This window comes from Diadema antillarum, unplaced genomic scaffold (genome assembly GCF_040938485.1).
Source record: "Diadema antillarum isolate AM-2024a unplaced genomic scaffold, OU_Dant_1.0 scf00000114, whole genome shotgun sequence".
In the NCBI taxonomy this organism is placed as follows: Eukaryota; Metazoa; Echinodermata; class Echinoidea; order Diadematoida; family Diadematidae; genus Diadema; species Diadema antillarum.
Genome location: NW_027271003.1, coordinates 821,278 through 837,092, shown reverse-complemented (window position 1 = coordinate 837,092; position 15,815 = coordinate 821,278). Strand labels below are relative to the sequence as shown.

The window sequence follows — 15,815 nt, the reverse complement described above, 5'->3', positions numbered from 1 at the left end:
TTCAGTTGTGTGCGTATAGTGCATAGCGTGGGTATTGCGCATTGGGCTCGAACGTGTTTTGTAGTCGCAGACGGTCGGTCTAGCGCGTCGTGTGTAGGGCTAGTGCAGTTTGTGAGTGTGCGTATGCTGGATGTGTATGTGTGGGGGCTTGCGTACACATTGGCTACGGGTCACGCCGAATTTTCTGGAAGATTAGCCTCGGTTAAAGGCTTTGATATATTTTCCTTGGTTTGCACAATCGTGCTATGTAATCGTTTGTAGTGAGTGTGTATACTCATTCTATGTCCTTAGATCACATGCTAATGTGATGCCGTGGTGTTCTGATTGTATGCCTGATTCGAAGGCTTAGGGATTTTGATGTTTTCTGCTTATCGTAGAAAATTTTTGCCTGTTCTGCGCATGTGACTGGGTTCATGCGTACATGTGTACTCATATGCAGTGCATTTCTTTTGTTAAGGCTTTGTAGTTTTGTGAGGATTTGTGACTTCTTGCAAGTTTTGATTTTGATATTCCCACAATGGCTGATGTCGTGCAGAGCTTTGTTGATGAACCCACTCAGGAAGGTTTTAATAACCTGAGGAAGGCAGAACTGGTGGAAGTTGCTCGAATTTTAGAAATCCCGATCAAAACATCGGATCGAAAAGCAGAGATCAAGGACACAATTTCGGAGTTTTTTACCAATACTGGTATTTGGCCTGCCTCTTTGTCAGAGGATGAAGCAGGGACAGATGATGGTGAAATTATCACACCTTTGGTAACCCCTGCAGAAAGTGAATTGAAGAAAATTGAGATCCAGCTTCGGATGAAGCAGCTGGAAGTCGAGGCAAAGAAAATAGAACTCGAAATCAAGTCAATCGATGCAAAATCGAATGAACCTTCTTCCGGCAGTTCAGCAAAGTCATCAAAATTTGATGCATTAAGGCAATCTCAATTGGTGCCGAAATTTCGTGAAGACCGGGTAGAAGAGTTTTTCCAGCACTTTGAAAAAGTGGCTGTGAGTTTAGAATGGCCCAAGGAAGTGTGGCCGACATTGATACAGAGCTCGCTGGTAGGGAAGGCCCAAGAGGTCTATGCGTCTCTCACTATCCAAGAGTGTTCTGATTATGAGAATTTGAAGAGTTCCGTGTTAAGGGCGTACGAGTTGGTGCCAGAAGCCCACAGGCAACTGTTTCGGAATTATAGGAGAAGGGATGATCAGACATTTGTTGATTTTGTGCAACACAAGCAGACCCATTTTGAACACTGGTTAAGGTCGTCTGGTGTTGATGATTTCCACAAACTGAAAGAGTTGGTATTGTTAGAGGAGGTGAAGAGGTGTGTTCAGCCAGATCAGCGGCAGTACCTGGAGGAAAGGGAAGTAAATGGTGCCAGGAGAGCTGCTGTCCTCCTTGATGAGTATGTGCTTACCCACAAGGGTACTTTCAAACTTTCTTCAAGCAAGAAAGGAGGCCAGGGTGTGCCAAGAAGAGGAGCTGTTGCTCCAAGCATTCCCAAGCCCAATCTTGATCAAAAGCCGAACAAGGCTTGCTTCTATTGCAAGAAGGATGGACATGTGATGTCAGCTTGCTGGAAGTTGAAGAAGAAGCGAGAAAAAGAGGGGATAAGCAACCCCAAAGCATTGCCAGATGCTTTTGCTATCACTCGCACAGAACATCTGCCATCGTTTGAACGGGTGGCAGAGAATTACAAACCTTTCATATCTTCAGGGTATGTTAGTTTGATGCCTGATAGTGAGCAGGTTCAGGTTCACATTTTGAGGGATACAGGAGCATCACAGAGTCTCCTGTGTGCAAATACATTGCCATTTTCGGTTGAATCTTCTGTGGATTCAGAAGTGTTTGTGAGGGGAGTTGAAGGTGGGAGTGTCCGAGTGCCTCTTCATAATATCGAATTGAAGAGCGATCTTGTCAGTGGCTCAGTTGTAGTAGGTATTTTGCCTACATTGCCAGTCGAAGGTGTCACCTTATTGCTCGGCAATGATATCGCTGGAGAGAAGGTTTTGCCTCACTTTCTCCCAAGTAAGACACCCGTGGTTGACGAAGCCACAGAGAAATTGGTTCAGGATATGCCTGATGTGTTTCCCTCATGTGCTGTTACCAGGTCAATGGCTCGTGAACTGAAGAAAGAGGAGCAAGAGGATATCTTGGCTGATACTTTCTTCTCTAGACTTGAAGAGTCTAGCAGCAGTGATGATGCACATATGGACCATGGTCAAATGTCAGAGATTTCTCGTCAGAGTCTGGTTGAATTGCAGGGCAAAGACCCTGAAATAGTGCGTCTTGCACAGTCACTTGTACCTGAGGATGAGGAAGTGAATGAAACAGTGAAGTTTTACAAGAGGGATGGTATCTTGATGAGGAGGTGGCGCCCTCCTGATGCCACAAGTGATGAGGATTTTCGAGATGTTCATCAAGTAGTGGTACCAAAGATGTACCGGAAGGAGATTATATCTCTTGCCCATGAAGCACCATTGGCAGGTCATTTGGGGATCAACAAAACCCAAGAGAAGGTGCTTCGATATTTCTTCTGGCCAGGTTTGCGACATGACGTCGCAGAGTTTTGTCGGTCTTGCTATGTGTGTCAGGTAGTTGGCAAGCCAAACCAGAAGATTCCCCCTGCCCCTTTAAGGCCAATTCCGGCCTTCGAAGAACCGTTTAGTCGGGTCATTGTGGATTGTGTCGGTCCTCTTCCAAGGACAAAGTCGGGTAATCAGTATTTGCTGACGATGATGTGTGCATCTACCCGCTTCCCCGAGGCAATTCCATTACGGACGATTACTGCCAAGAATGTCAGTAAAGCTCTTGTGAAGTTCTTCACAATGGTAGGACTTCCAAAGTGTGTGCAGTCAGACCAAGGGTCTAATTTCACATCCAAAATCTTCCAACAGGTGATGAGTGAGTTAGGTGTAGAATGTAAGAACTCAAGTGCTTACCATCCACAGAGCCAGGGAGCTCTTGAACGCTTTCACCAAACCTTGAAGAATATGATGCGTGTGTACTGCAGTGAGCACGAGAAAGAGTGGGATGAGGGTATTCCTCTCCTCTTGTTTGCAGTTCGAGAATCGGTCCAGGAATCTCTTGGATTCAGTCCTTTCGAGCTGGTCTTTGGGCACTCAGTTCGTGGTCCCTTGAAGATCTTGCAAGAAAAGATCTTGGTTGAGCCGGAGTCCAACCTATTGGACTATGTGTGTCAGTTCAAGGATAGACTTTCTTGTACTCGTGAACTAGCTGCAGGTCATCTGAAGGCAGCTCAGTCTAACATGAAGAGACTGTTTGATCGGAAGGTGAAAGAAAGACATTTCGAGCCTGGTTCTAAGGTTCTTGTGTTGCTCCCTCTTCAAGGAGATGCCTTGAAGGCTAGATATGCAGGGCCGTATGTGGTTGAGAAAAGAGTGAGTGATGTCAATTACATCATCCTGACACCTGATAGGAGGAAGAGGAGAAGACTCTGTCATGTCAACATGCTAAAGGAGTATGTTGAAAATGTAGAAGAGGCTAAAGAAAAGCCTGTTGCCACAGTCGGAATCGGTTGTGAAGTGGATGGTGAAGACAGTGAGAGTGATGATGTGGAAATTCCGCAGTTGATGTTGAAGAATTCTGAGGTGTTAGCAAATCTATCTGACACATTATCTCATCTTCCAGGAGTAGAGAGAGCTCAGGTGATGGATGTAGTCCATGAGTATGAACACCTCTTCAGTGATGTACCAGGTCGTACTAGTGTGGTGGTGCATGATGTTGATGTGGGGGACTCCTCCCCTGTCAAGCAACACCCATATCGTGTGAATCCATTGAAAATGGATGTTCTGAGGAAGGAAGTTCAATATATGCTTGAACATGACCTTATTGAGCCCAGTAAGAGTGGATGGAGTTCTCCCTGTGTGTTGGTTCCAAAGCAGGATGGTTCTTTGCGTTTCTGTACGGATTACAGGTTGCTCAATTCGAAAACAAAGTCAGACTCGTACCCTTTGCCCCGCATCGATGATTGTATTGATCGCGTAGGGAATGCCAAATACGTCAGTAAGTTTGACCTTTTGAAGGGGTACTGGCAGGTTCCCCTCAGTGAAAGAGCGAAAGAACTGTCTGCATTCATGACTCCTGATGGATTCTTCCAATACAAAGTGATGCCGTTTGGGATGAAGAACGCGCCCGCTACATTCCAGAGACTCATCAACACCGTCACGTCTGGCTTGGTGGGATGCGAGGCGTATCTCGACGACATCATAGTGTACAGCCATACATGGGAGGACCACCTTCTGAGAGTCAGAGCACTGTTTGACCGCTTGACCAGTGCCAACCTTACGGTGAACTTGAGGAAATGTGAGTTCACCCGAGCAAAAGTCGTGTTCCTGGGTCATATTGTGGGACATGGTTCCGTCAAGCCTGTTGAAGCAAAGGTGGAGACGATCCTGAACTTTCCCCGCCCACAGAGTAAGCGAGAGCTGAGACGATTTCTGGGCATGACTGGCTATTATCGGAAGTTCTGCCATAATTTCGCTGATGCTGCAACACCGCTCACCAACATGTTGCGGAAAGACTCGCAGTTCGACTGGTCGGATGACTGTCAAGGTGCTTTCAACCGGCTGAAGGCAATGCTAGTGAGTTCTCCGGTTCTTGCAGCGCCGAACTTCGACAAGCAGTTCATTCTTATGGTGGACGCGAGTGACACAGGAGGAGGAGGAGCCCTGATGCAGAAGGACGACAATGGAGTTGACCATCCCGTCGCGTACATGTCCAGAAAATTCAACAAACATCAGCGACGGTATTCCACTGTCGAGAAGGAGACGTTAGCGCTCGTCATGGCTCTTCGTCATTTTGACGTGTACCTGAACACTACAAAGTATCCAGTGCTGGTGTACACAGACCACAATCCGCTTGTGTTCCTGTCGCGAATGAGGAACAAAAATGGACGCCTAACCAGATGGGCGCTAGTGCTACAGGAGTACAACCTCGTGATACAGCACGTACGCGGAAAAGACAATGTCATTGCAGACGCTTTGTCCCGTGGATAAGATAGAAGTAAACGTATTTTCCACGGATGGGACAAAAGGACACCAAATGTGCTTATTATCCACAGATAATAAGACTGGATGACTTGGAAGCACGAACAATACCAGACAAAAGAAATGTGTTTCCATGTTATTGTAAGAGAAGGATATTTCTCTTGTCAAAGAAAGAGTGTTCTTGTTTTGAAATGATGACACAAACATTGTGTACACTGTTTTAATTTGTATCCATAATTTGTTCTTGTCTGCATGGGAAAAGACAGCATGTTTTCCAAATTGTCATGATTTTTGCACCAAAACAGGGCAAAATCATTTCCAGTGATATAGCATGAGTTTTGCTATGTTTTATGCTTTATATGCTGAAGAAAGGGGTTTTCAGTAATACAGCATATTTTGATACAGTGTATAATGTAGACATGGTATTAATTGGAACTGCAAATTAAGTTGCATTGCTGTTTGCAGAAAGCACACACAAACACACAAAAGCTGTTGTTGTTTCTTTTCAAATGCTTAATTTGCAAGAGTTGGAATATTTGTGGTATCATAGAGTTGACCAATTATACATGTTTTCCATCGGGTGAAATTATAAGTATGATACTTATAATGTTTGATGATTGTGCAAGGTTCATGAGACCATACAGGTATACAGTCATAACCAGGTAATATTCATGTGATATCTTGTTTCAGAAACAGAGAGAGTATAATAGGTGTTCATAATTGCATTGTTTTGCTATACTCTAGCCCACTGTACATGCATTTATTGTCTTGACGAACAAGGCTTTACAGTACTTGAACAGAAGTGCCAAGAAATTAGAAATGTAGAGATGTTTGTCAGACCAAACAGTTGAGCTGAACGCGTTGTTATGTCAGTTTTCATCAAAGGTCAGATTGCTACAAGCTCACCATGTAAAAATGGTTAATAAGTATAGTGAATGGAAGATTGCTTCTATTATTGGTGACATACACAATAATCACAACAAAAATGTGTGAAGTTCATTATGCAAACTGCATGATTATCAGTGTATGTAGGTTATTCAGTGATATGTGTAGCGGTTTTTCTCAAGCATATGCACATCAAGCTAAGAGAGAAGTTTGATATGTCCATACTTATGGTATATTATTTCATGATACAATTACAGTGTATTTTGTTCTGAACCAGCAGCATTTCTTAGACTTCGACTAGGTGTTGAAATGTTTGGCCATTTGATACTTTTCAGGAAAGCTAAAGAGAATACATGCTTCATGATTTATGACCAAGCAGAAAAAAAAAAGAAGAAAAGAAAACAAGGAATGTTGTGGTTGTAAAGTTTTGCGCGTATACGCACATGCTTGTTCCGAGCAGGTACTGGGTAGTGGGTCTATATTTAGACAGTTAGCCTACGCTCAAGACAGGCTTTGATAAGGCTCATAAGTCTGAGCTTGTTTATGTGAAGAATCCACTTTAGTGTATGAACACACAATTGTGCATTTTTATGTATTGTGTTTCGGAACATGTTTGTAACGACTGTTTGCAGTTTGACTAGAAAGTTCTTCCATAACTTCCCGTCTTAAGGGGGGAGATGTGATGCGCCTTGAACAAGGCTAATACCAATAAAGAGGTCCGCAGCAAGTTATCGCTCTCAGATCAAGACATGGCTTCCCAATCGTGGTCTTTTGCAACATTGTTGTGATGGTTTGGGTGCGATCTGCCAGGAATGGAGCGGAACATTTTGATTGTCATGATGTGGTGATTGGGTTGAGTCGTGACAGTGCTGATAACGTGATAATAAAGTGTGCCTGCCTCAAGACAGACCATTTCCAAATATCACACTTGGCATGTTCGGGCGCACGACAATAACAGCACGAACACATTGCAAAGTGTGTAATAATTAAAAAGATAAGATAGGACATACCGCCTTTCAACTGCAGAGGTGGATATTTTCGCGCGAGTAATTTTTCGAACTTTGCCGGGTAACATGAATTTCGCGTGTTTTTAAGTCCGCGGAATCAGGACGTTGACTACTGGAACATATGATATGCAAAAATATTTGCGTGCTTTTATTTTCGCGGTAGTTTGTGGTTGCGCGAAATGCGCGAAAATATCCACATCGCAAAAATTTCCACTTTTACAGAGTACATACATATTTTCATAAATTGTGTATGTAGGCCTCTGCATTCAATACTTAACAGTTAACTGAATTGACTCCTTTTGTTGTCAGTTCGCAAGTATAAACTGCGTAACACTTGAATGGGATTAATGATGAAAGATTGCTAAACAATAAGCCATGCCTTTACTTCTTTTTGCTTTAAACAAATACAAATGGTCTGCTTCCAAAAATATCTTAATATATCATTTCCCTCTCTTTCCACCTTTTCTTCTATTTTTTTTCAATTTTTTTTTTTCAAATTTCCTCCTATTTATTTTGCCACCCCTCTGTAAATATTCATGAACACGATTCAGACTGTGTTCCTCCATTGTAATTTATGTTTAAGGCCTGGCGAAGTGGACTGTTCCAAGAGCTGGAATGTTCATGTGGATTGAACTGCCTACCATCAAAGACACGGAGAAGTTTCTGATGAAGGCTGTCGTAACTAGGGGCGTGGTTTTCACCCCTGGCAACATCTTCTACATAGACAAATCGGTGCCCTCCTCGTACGTACGGGTTTCCTACTCCAAAGCATCGGAGAGCGATCTAGTTGAGGTGAATAATGCTTTAATTATTTTCAGAGGTAAACATTGCTTTAAAAAAAAGTGCTTCTTTAGAAGCTAAAACATTGGACCAATTACCCCCATAATTTCTACATCCAGAGACTGTTACTGCCAATCTGAAAAATCTACTATCTACAAGGATATTTGTTAACTTAAATTTGTAATTCCAATTTGTGTGCATATCTTTATTAGTTTGTTGATTACTTTTGATTGTCGTACTTTGTAATGTACATAATTATGCTTATGATTGAATTTTTGATTTTCTTTGAGTTATGTTTTGTTGAAAGAAAAATGAGCATGAAATATATGAAATGAAATAAGTGTTTTCTTATTGTACGCAGTTTTAAAAGCATTGCTTCGTGTCATGCGCAAATTTAGAGTTGATTGCATAAGCCTGATCCACAATCCCCCCCCCCCCCCCCCTATGTCATTTTCCGGGTACATTGTAGACCTGCTAAAACATATTTGTGGTTCAACTCAATTAACTTTCGGCATTATGGATTTGTTATGGCTTATGAAATGCTTGTAACCTCTATTTTTTGAGCGTGTGTCTGTGTCACCAAGCTATAGCAATTGGATTCTCGATCACAAATTTATGCTCGTTATGATCATCCAATTCTTATGACATGCGCCAGTGGCAGATCCGGGGTGGGGGTACACCGGGCGGGCGCCCCTCTTTATTTTTGCTGTTTAAACAAAATGATTAGAAATAAAAAAAAATGGGGGGGGGGGGGGCGTGTGCGTCCCTTTTAACTTTGTGAAGGCGCCTCCCTTTTATGCAAATCCTGGATCCGCCCCTGTGCCCATCATCCCTAACACGAGAACCTAATCTTTGACCTGGCCATAGCTGAATGGTCCTAAACCAGCTACAAACGTTTAAGATGTTCTTTGATTTTTTTTTTTGATCGTGCTTACGTCATCCTTATTTCAGTTACGGTCCGTTGATTCTTATGTATTTCTCGTTTTATCGTTGTTCCAGGGAATAAAACGACTTGGAGAAGCTGTGAGGGAAGCATCATACACAGCGAATATCCAATAAGTTGTTCTAGGATAACTCTATTGGTTTCATTGTTTAGGTCTGAGAAAGACAATACAAATAAACAAACAAAATAGGCTGACTATGCAACAAATCCATCTTACTTGCATGAGAGATAATTTTCACTATTTCACCGATCCGGTGAAATTATTGGTGTAAGGACGAGAATACAAAACAAGAAGGAAGAGAAACATGTATGTATGTATGTATGTATGTATGTATGTATAGTCTTACTAGTTTTTACCGTTTTTTTCGACACAAGCAACTTTCAAATAAACTCCTATGTAGTGCACATCAATGAAACGGCTCATAAATGTTCATATGCAATTGTCATATTGTATACTTTTGTCGAAAATGAAATGAAATTTAAGGAAATAAAATGAAATGCATTTAGGCAATTTGACAGCTTTCAAAGAATTTTCGATACTTGTCAACGCTTTTCTAACAATGATACATGAGCTTCCATATAGGAATGATTACTGTCATGCTTGTTTTTGGTGTCAAACCGTTATACTGTAAACCGTAATACGAGAAGCGATGTGGTTTATTACATGTCTATGAATGTTGCATCATGAAATGATTATTCCATTACATGAGACAAAAAAGAAAAGGTCTTCCCAGGTACCAAAACCCACATAGTGTCGGCAGGAGAGTATTCTGATAGCCGTTATGGAACGAATCTCATTCTTTTTCCTTTTTTTTAGATGTTTGTCTTACACGGTGCATAATCATAATTAATAAATAGAGATATACATGCATACCAGCAAAATAGTAGTTATGATTAGAGGGGAAAAGGAGAACTGAGACGTCCACTAAAAACGTCATCTTTACTTATTATATCCATTTTTGTTTTTCCTTTTCTGCGTCATCAACGGCACTGTGTACACGTATTATTATGCATTGTTTCTTGCTGCTGTTTTGGTACACACATTACATAATAATGGATCTCGTCTGGATATTGCCGTTATATTGATATTGATATCTTATTTTAAAGACGCATTTTCTGGTACTATTTAAGTACTAGTGACAATAAACTTTCATCATAACATTAGCAAACACTTCTATTCAACGAAGATACATTTTGGATAAGATATGTTATTATGAATTTCACCGAGGGATACACGTCGACGAGCTGTGATTTGGAGCGAATTCTCATTTCCATCGCTTTATTTACCTCTTAAATGTCTTTTCCGAAATTGTTTGTTTTATACATGTACTATAATCCCATTTGCATTCACTATAGAAGTGGTATTTTTATGGTGTGTATACTTGTGTTGTTTTTAAACTTTGTGACATGAATCGCCTTTTGTTCGATGAAAATAAAGAAATTGAATTGACTTGAAAAACCTAGGAGGATCTTGATATGATTTTTGATAACGTATTTGAGGAGTAAATGAACGGCAGTGATAATCTCCTTTTCTGGACGTAATGTTACGGTACATACCTATCACAACTCCCACAGTTAAGAGATGGTACAGTATCTGTTGAGATGGGAATTCGGGTTTCCAACCTTTTTAGGATGGATTTTTAGATGATTAGAAACCTCTTGAGAATTATGAAAGGGCATATAATTCTTGAAGGAATTCAAAGTTTATTTGATGAAAATGGGTTTTGAAATGGCTGAGATATTCAAAAACAAAGCGATCCTCATAAAATGATGTCTTAGCCATTTCATACCAATTTTCATCAAGTGATGAACTTCAAATACCTCTTAGAATTGTATTCTCTTTAACATTTTCTGAAGTGGTTTCTAGGTATATAGCAAAAAGTTAAAGCTGAGTCCTAACTTCGAAAGTTACCACGTCAAAACTGACGTTCATTTGCCGCAAATATGTACGGGATGTCGTCAATAAATTTTAGATAACATCTACTTTAAGACAAACAAATTGTGTTTGGCTCGGTCTTACTATAAGCTTGCTAGCTGTGTGTACACTTGTGATGTCACTTCTACGCAAATTCGGCATCCGAAATTTATCGTTTTGTCCATTTTTTTTCTTGCTAATATGTCTAACAATTAATGACATGTGGGATCACATTCGAAATAGACATAACATTCCCAGTATCATCATATCGTTTTGCAAAATAAAATGCAATATATTTAACATTTGCAGAAAAGAAGTCATTACACATACACATCCACGCACGCACGCCTCTACGAAGTGGTTGAAGGAAAGAAACATTTTGCGTAATACATGTGTAGTTACCACTGATGTGAAAAAATTCCTCACTGAATGGCAGTGTGAAGGAAGTGCATTGATTACCGTTAGAAGCAGAAATTTCAAAATGTTCGAGTAATCAGATTTCATGAATACGTCTGTATCACAGAACAATGTACCATGTAAACATTTTGCAATAAAGCTAGAATAAATGGTGATTTCACATTTTTTTCTCAATACACCATAACTGTTGACGGTTTATTCCAGAAGCAATTTAATCATAACTATTGTTCACCTTTTTATATTCAACAATACTAACCCTAAGTCACATTTTAGAATTATTCTGAAGCGTTACAACTGGATTTTTGTTTCATTTACAAGTGGTAAATAATGCCTTGGAAATGATAATCATAACAACCACAGCACTACCAGCTGCATCATACCTTGTTCTAAAATCATATTCTGATAGATGAAAACTTGTTTCTTGATGTTGGTTAACTATTGTTACAGCGTTTTTCTTAGGCGGTGGTTAATCCATTAATATCCATTTAATAAGAAATAAAAAAATAAAGGACGTCGCAGTGGAGATCTCATCGAAAAGCCAGATACGGAAATCTTTCTCCATGTAGCGAATATATAGTATAGAGGAGGGATTAAAAAGGATTGAGAAAAATTGAAAATAAAATCAAACATTATTTTTTTCCTGTCAATGAAACCGAATAGCGTGCCTGTTTCAAAAAAAAAAACAAAACTGCTGTAATGAAATCTCAATTATGTGACAGGCACATCTGTAATACACCTAGCACTCGCAATCTTATACTACATGTTCACAGAAATTAATTCTATTTTCCTTGTTATCGTGAATATGCATTAACGTTTGTAAGGAAGTATCTTTTTTTTTTTTTGAAAACCTCACAGTAAAATGTTAAGATTGAAGTACTCTGGAAAAGGAAATGTAATTTCAAGAGCTATGGTTATTCAAAGGCAGAAACGTAATTTCAGTAATTAGTACCTCTGGGAGGTTCAGTTATCAAACGAACTTAGGGTTAAAAGTCAAATTCAATTTACAAAGACTCAATTGAGAAAGACAATACCTCTTTCGAATCTGAAATGTTTCACATCTCTTTAAACCTTATTGAAAGAGCTTGAATAGTATGAACACTGCAGGAAGATGCACAATCTTCATAATGTAGATTAGCTATTAGGTGTTGCAACCAAGCCCAGTAAATACAGTTGATATTGTCTTAATGATAAGGACTATTCTAAGCCTCCACCAAGGAATGTATGTTTCCACGCTGGCCGTCTGTCTGTCCTTCCGTCCGTCTGTAATTAATTTTGCGGACAGCGAAACTTAGAACCTTTTGATGTATCCTAATGAAACTTGGCATATATATGTGTGAGGGGGCGAAGATGTGCCTATCAACTTCTGGCTGCACTTGCTGAAGGTCAAAGAGCAAGATCTTAACTCTTTATTTGCCACGGTGGAAACCCCCTGTGTGCCACGTTATTCTGAGACACGAAGGTAGTCATGCTTTGAGAAAGAATTCTGTTTTGCCAATTAATCTATATAACTTCTACAAATTTCTGTTAAGCTGGACATAATAGTGAACAAAGTTGAAGAGGATGCTAAGCTTTGCTTTGATAAAGATTGTATGAAAAATCTATTTCTTTTAATTTTTAAATGACCAGCTGCTACATTCTGTAAAGGCATGACTTTTGCACATGAAACCGTGAGAGGAACTTAACATTTACACGCAAATTTTAGTTGGGAACATCGCTTGATAGTCAATCACCACATAGAATGCAAGCTGTATGTAAAAAGAACAAAAGCTTTCATTGTACCGCGAGATTAGGCGATTTATCGATCGGTTTAAGCGGATTAGTGCGTTTGAGCAGAATATGCGAAGTTGGCGCGCCGTTGACTGACTGTGGGACATGCGAACATGGCACATAAAGAGTTAAAAGGTCAAATAGCTTAAAATATCACTGTTCCCCCGTATATGCAATTCCTGCGTTTTTTTTTTCATTTAAATTACTGTATACGTTTATTGCCAGAAAGGAAAAGAAAAACATGGAAAGTTCTGGCAATGGAGTCAAAGGTTAAAGGTCAGATGAAAATGCTGGAATTTTACGTTTTTTTAATGTCTCGGAAATAACTCAAGGAATCTTAATAAAACCTTCTACATAATTATTCTTGTGTTCTTTTCATTCTCTTGGGAATTTTTTGTTTCATAGGGCCAATGGTCAAACGTCTGCTTTAAGTGCCGAAACTTTATAATTTTATGCTAGAATTACATTTTTCTAAATATTTCGCTGATTACTCCATGCATAAAGAGTTAAATAAAGGAAATGAATATAACTTCATTTTCATTTCTATATAGTGATTCCTATTGGTAAGATAATTGCTCATGCCTCATTGTTTAACGTAAAAAAAAATGTCAAAAATTCACAATTTTCCCATATTTTGTTTCCATAACGAGTTTCAATAACGACATTTCTGGTTTAACTATAGAAGACTGAAGAGAGAGAGAGAGAGAGAGAGAGAGGGAGAGAGAGAATGGAAAGAGAAGAGAATATCTACGTCATGCTTGTAAACTGCCGAATCTTGTACCACTTATACAAAACATGTATTAAAAACTTGTAGAGATGAAATTAAAGCTGGAGTGACGTGAAGAGAATTAGGAGTGTTTTTTTTTTTTGATTTGGCAATTAATTTGTAATAAATGCACCGAAAAGCAAGCAAACAAGTGAGAGACTGCACCATAAATGGTGAACAATCAATCAATCTGATTGAGACAATATGAAATTGACTTTGATTTTCGTTAAGGCCGTAATGGAATTCATTTTTGTGGCCTCTATTGGTTTACATACGGTAATGATAAGATTATCTAAGCAAATCATCTTCAGTATATCTATTCGTCTTTATGAAGATGGGATGGATGATAATGTTTTTGTGCAGCCAAAAAGAGAAAAGAAAGAGACACTATCGTTTTAATAGGGCAACAGCGGAAAGATGATAGTACATTATTTTTTACTCCTAGCATTCTATCTGATACGATTATTATTTAAGCAGACAAAACTTGTCAAAATTTGTCCAACTTCACTGTACAAAGAACTTAAAATATTTGCAACCTTTAAAATCCGTAGTGAACTGTAGCTAGAATTGTGTTTCGTCTTCGGTTGATCAGTTGTATTTGAATGTTTAATCTCCTACATTCTACAGACTTGACTTCATCTCAGCTCGAGACTCATCTTTCCAGAGTTGCTTTCACACTGTTCTCAACTTTGTGACCGTGATAGGCTTTGAAGGGGAATGATATTAGAAATTACTAGCATGACTAATATCATAAGCCATACCATCAAGGTAATTCGAACAGGAGATAACTAAACGTTAATGGTGTTGTTCCCTTCCCTCCTCTGTCACTTTCTTAGGTATGTTCATATGGTGTGTGTCATTAAACAACAAGAACAATAGAACAACAAAAACATTACATCAATAGTAGTCAAAAAGATGGCAGTCGAAGCATTTGAAACAGAAAGCACAATAAAGAGCTAAATTCTACTACACTGTTTTGACCTCGGAAGTCACTCTCTATGAATCATATAAGGCTGTTTAGGTGAAAATGGTAAGGCTCCGAATGCTAGCTATTTGTTTGTATCTCCTTTAGTGTTTATAGATATACATGTATACATGTATATATATATATATATGTATATATATATGTATATGTATATATATATATATGTATATATAATAAATTATATATTGTTCTTCATCATTCTTTATTATATCAATAAGCAATGTAACATGAAAGGCCTAGGTTGTCTCCTGAATTAAACAAGAGGCACAAGGCAAAGACAAAGGACAACACAGAAAAACATGTAATTACATCTTATATAGTAAAAAAACACACTCGACAGTTAGAGTTATATAACCACAAAAAATGGACCAAAAATACATTTGTAGACAGACAAACTGAAATATGCAATATTTGATTTCAAAACATACCTTTCTGTCATAACAGTACAATTTTATTTCATTCTATTTTTTCATTTCTTTACCCTTTACTATATAAATCGTTCTCTTTAACCTATCTCTCTCTCTCTCTCTCCCTCTTTCTACCCTCTCCCACCTTTCTTATGCCTTTCTTTTACTCCATTACCCATTGATTCATTTAACACCTTATTAATTTCTTCTCCCAAAACTCCACTTTATCCCTTCCTCATTACCTTTATTGCAGTTCAGTTCAGTTCAGTTCAGTTCAGTTCAGTTCAGTTCATGAAAGTAGTGGATTAAATTCGTACCACACCAATTCAAAACATTCCAGGATTCTTATTCCGAATATTTTCATATTCACAATTTTCTAGTTTGCGTTTTAATAGATTAACCGTAGAGGCTGGTTCACGAACCATTGTTGTATAGAGAGTTGTTTCGTCACACTCTAGGGACCTTGGCAGTCTGACTCTATAATTATTGTTTGACTTTTGTGTTTGATTGTAGGTCTGTGTATTGTGAATGCTTCCCAAGCAGTTCACGTTTGCTGTTAGGTAGGAGGATATCCTTCAGGTATATATCATATAAACATGCTTTCATGTTATTTTCTCCCGAATACGAAAGGAAAAGAAAGGTATGGAAATAAGATATGGGAATACTGCCTGTTGATGATAATTTGCTGTGGATTTCTTTTTGTTGATCTCCTCATTGTGCATTTTTATGTTTCCAGTGACAAAAAGACCTGAAGCAATGGTCGGAATTAATCTGGATCTGAACCTTAATGGTGCTTAGGTGATTTCTTCAGCTTTATTGTCTGTTTATGAAATGAAATAGATGTTTTGAGCATGACAGATCTCATGATGGAGTAATGAACATTTATATTTAATATATAATATGGTCATTACCCCATGAATATATATATATATATATATATATAT

General features: G+C 38.7%; 1 protein-coding gene across 1 annotated transcript in view; it reads left to right on the top strand.

The window, feature by feature from the left end:
- LOC139719706 (kynurenine/alpha-aminoadipate aminotransferase, mitochondrial-like) overlaps positions 1 to 8,730 on the top strand; it is a 36,133-nt gene extending 27,403 nt beyond the window's left edge. Inside the window, exons 11-12 of the mRNA XM_071631101.1 lie at positions 7,475 to 7,683; positions 8,671 to 8,730. Coding sequence (XP_071487202.1) covers positions 7,475 to 7,683; positions 8,671 to 8,730 — 269 coding nt within the window. The remainder of the gene's footprint in view (positions 1 to 7,474; positions 7,684 to 8,670) is intronic.
- The last annotated feature ends 7,085 nt before the right edge of the window (positions 8,731 to 15,815 follow it).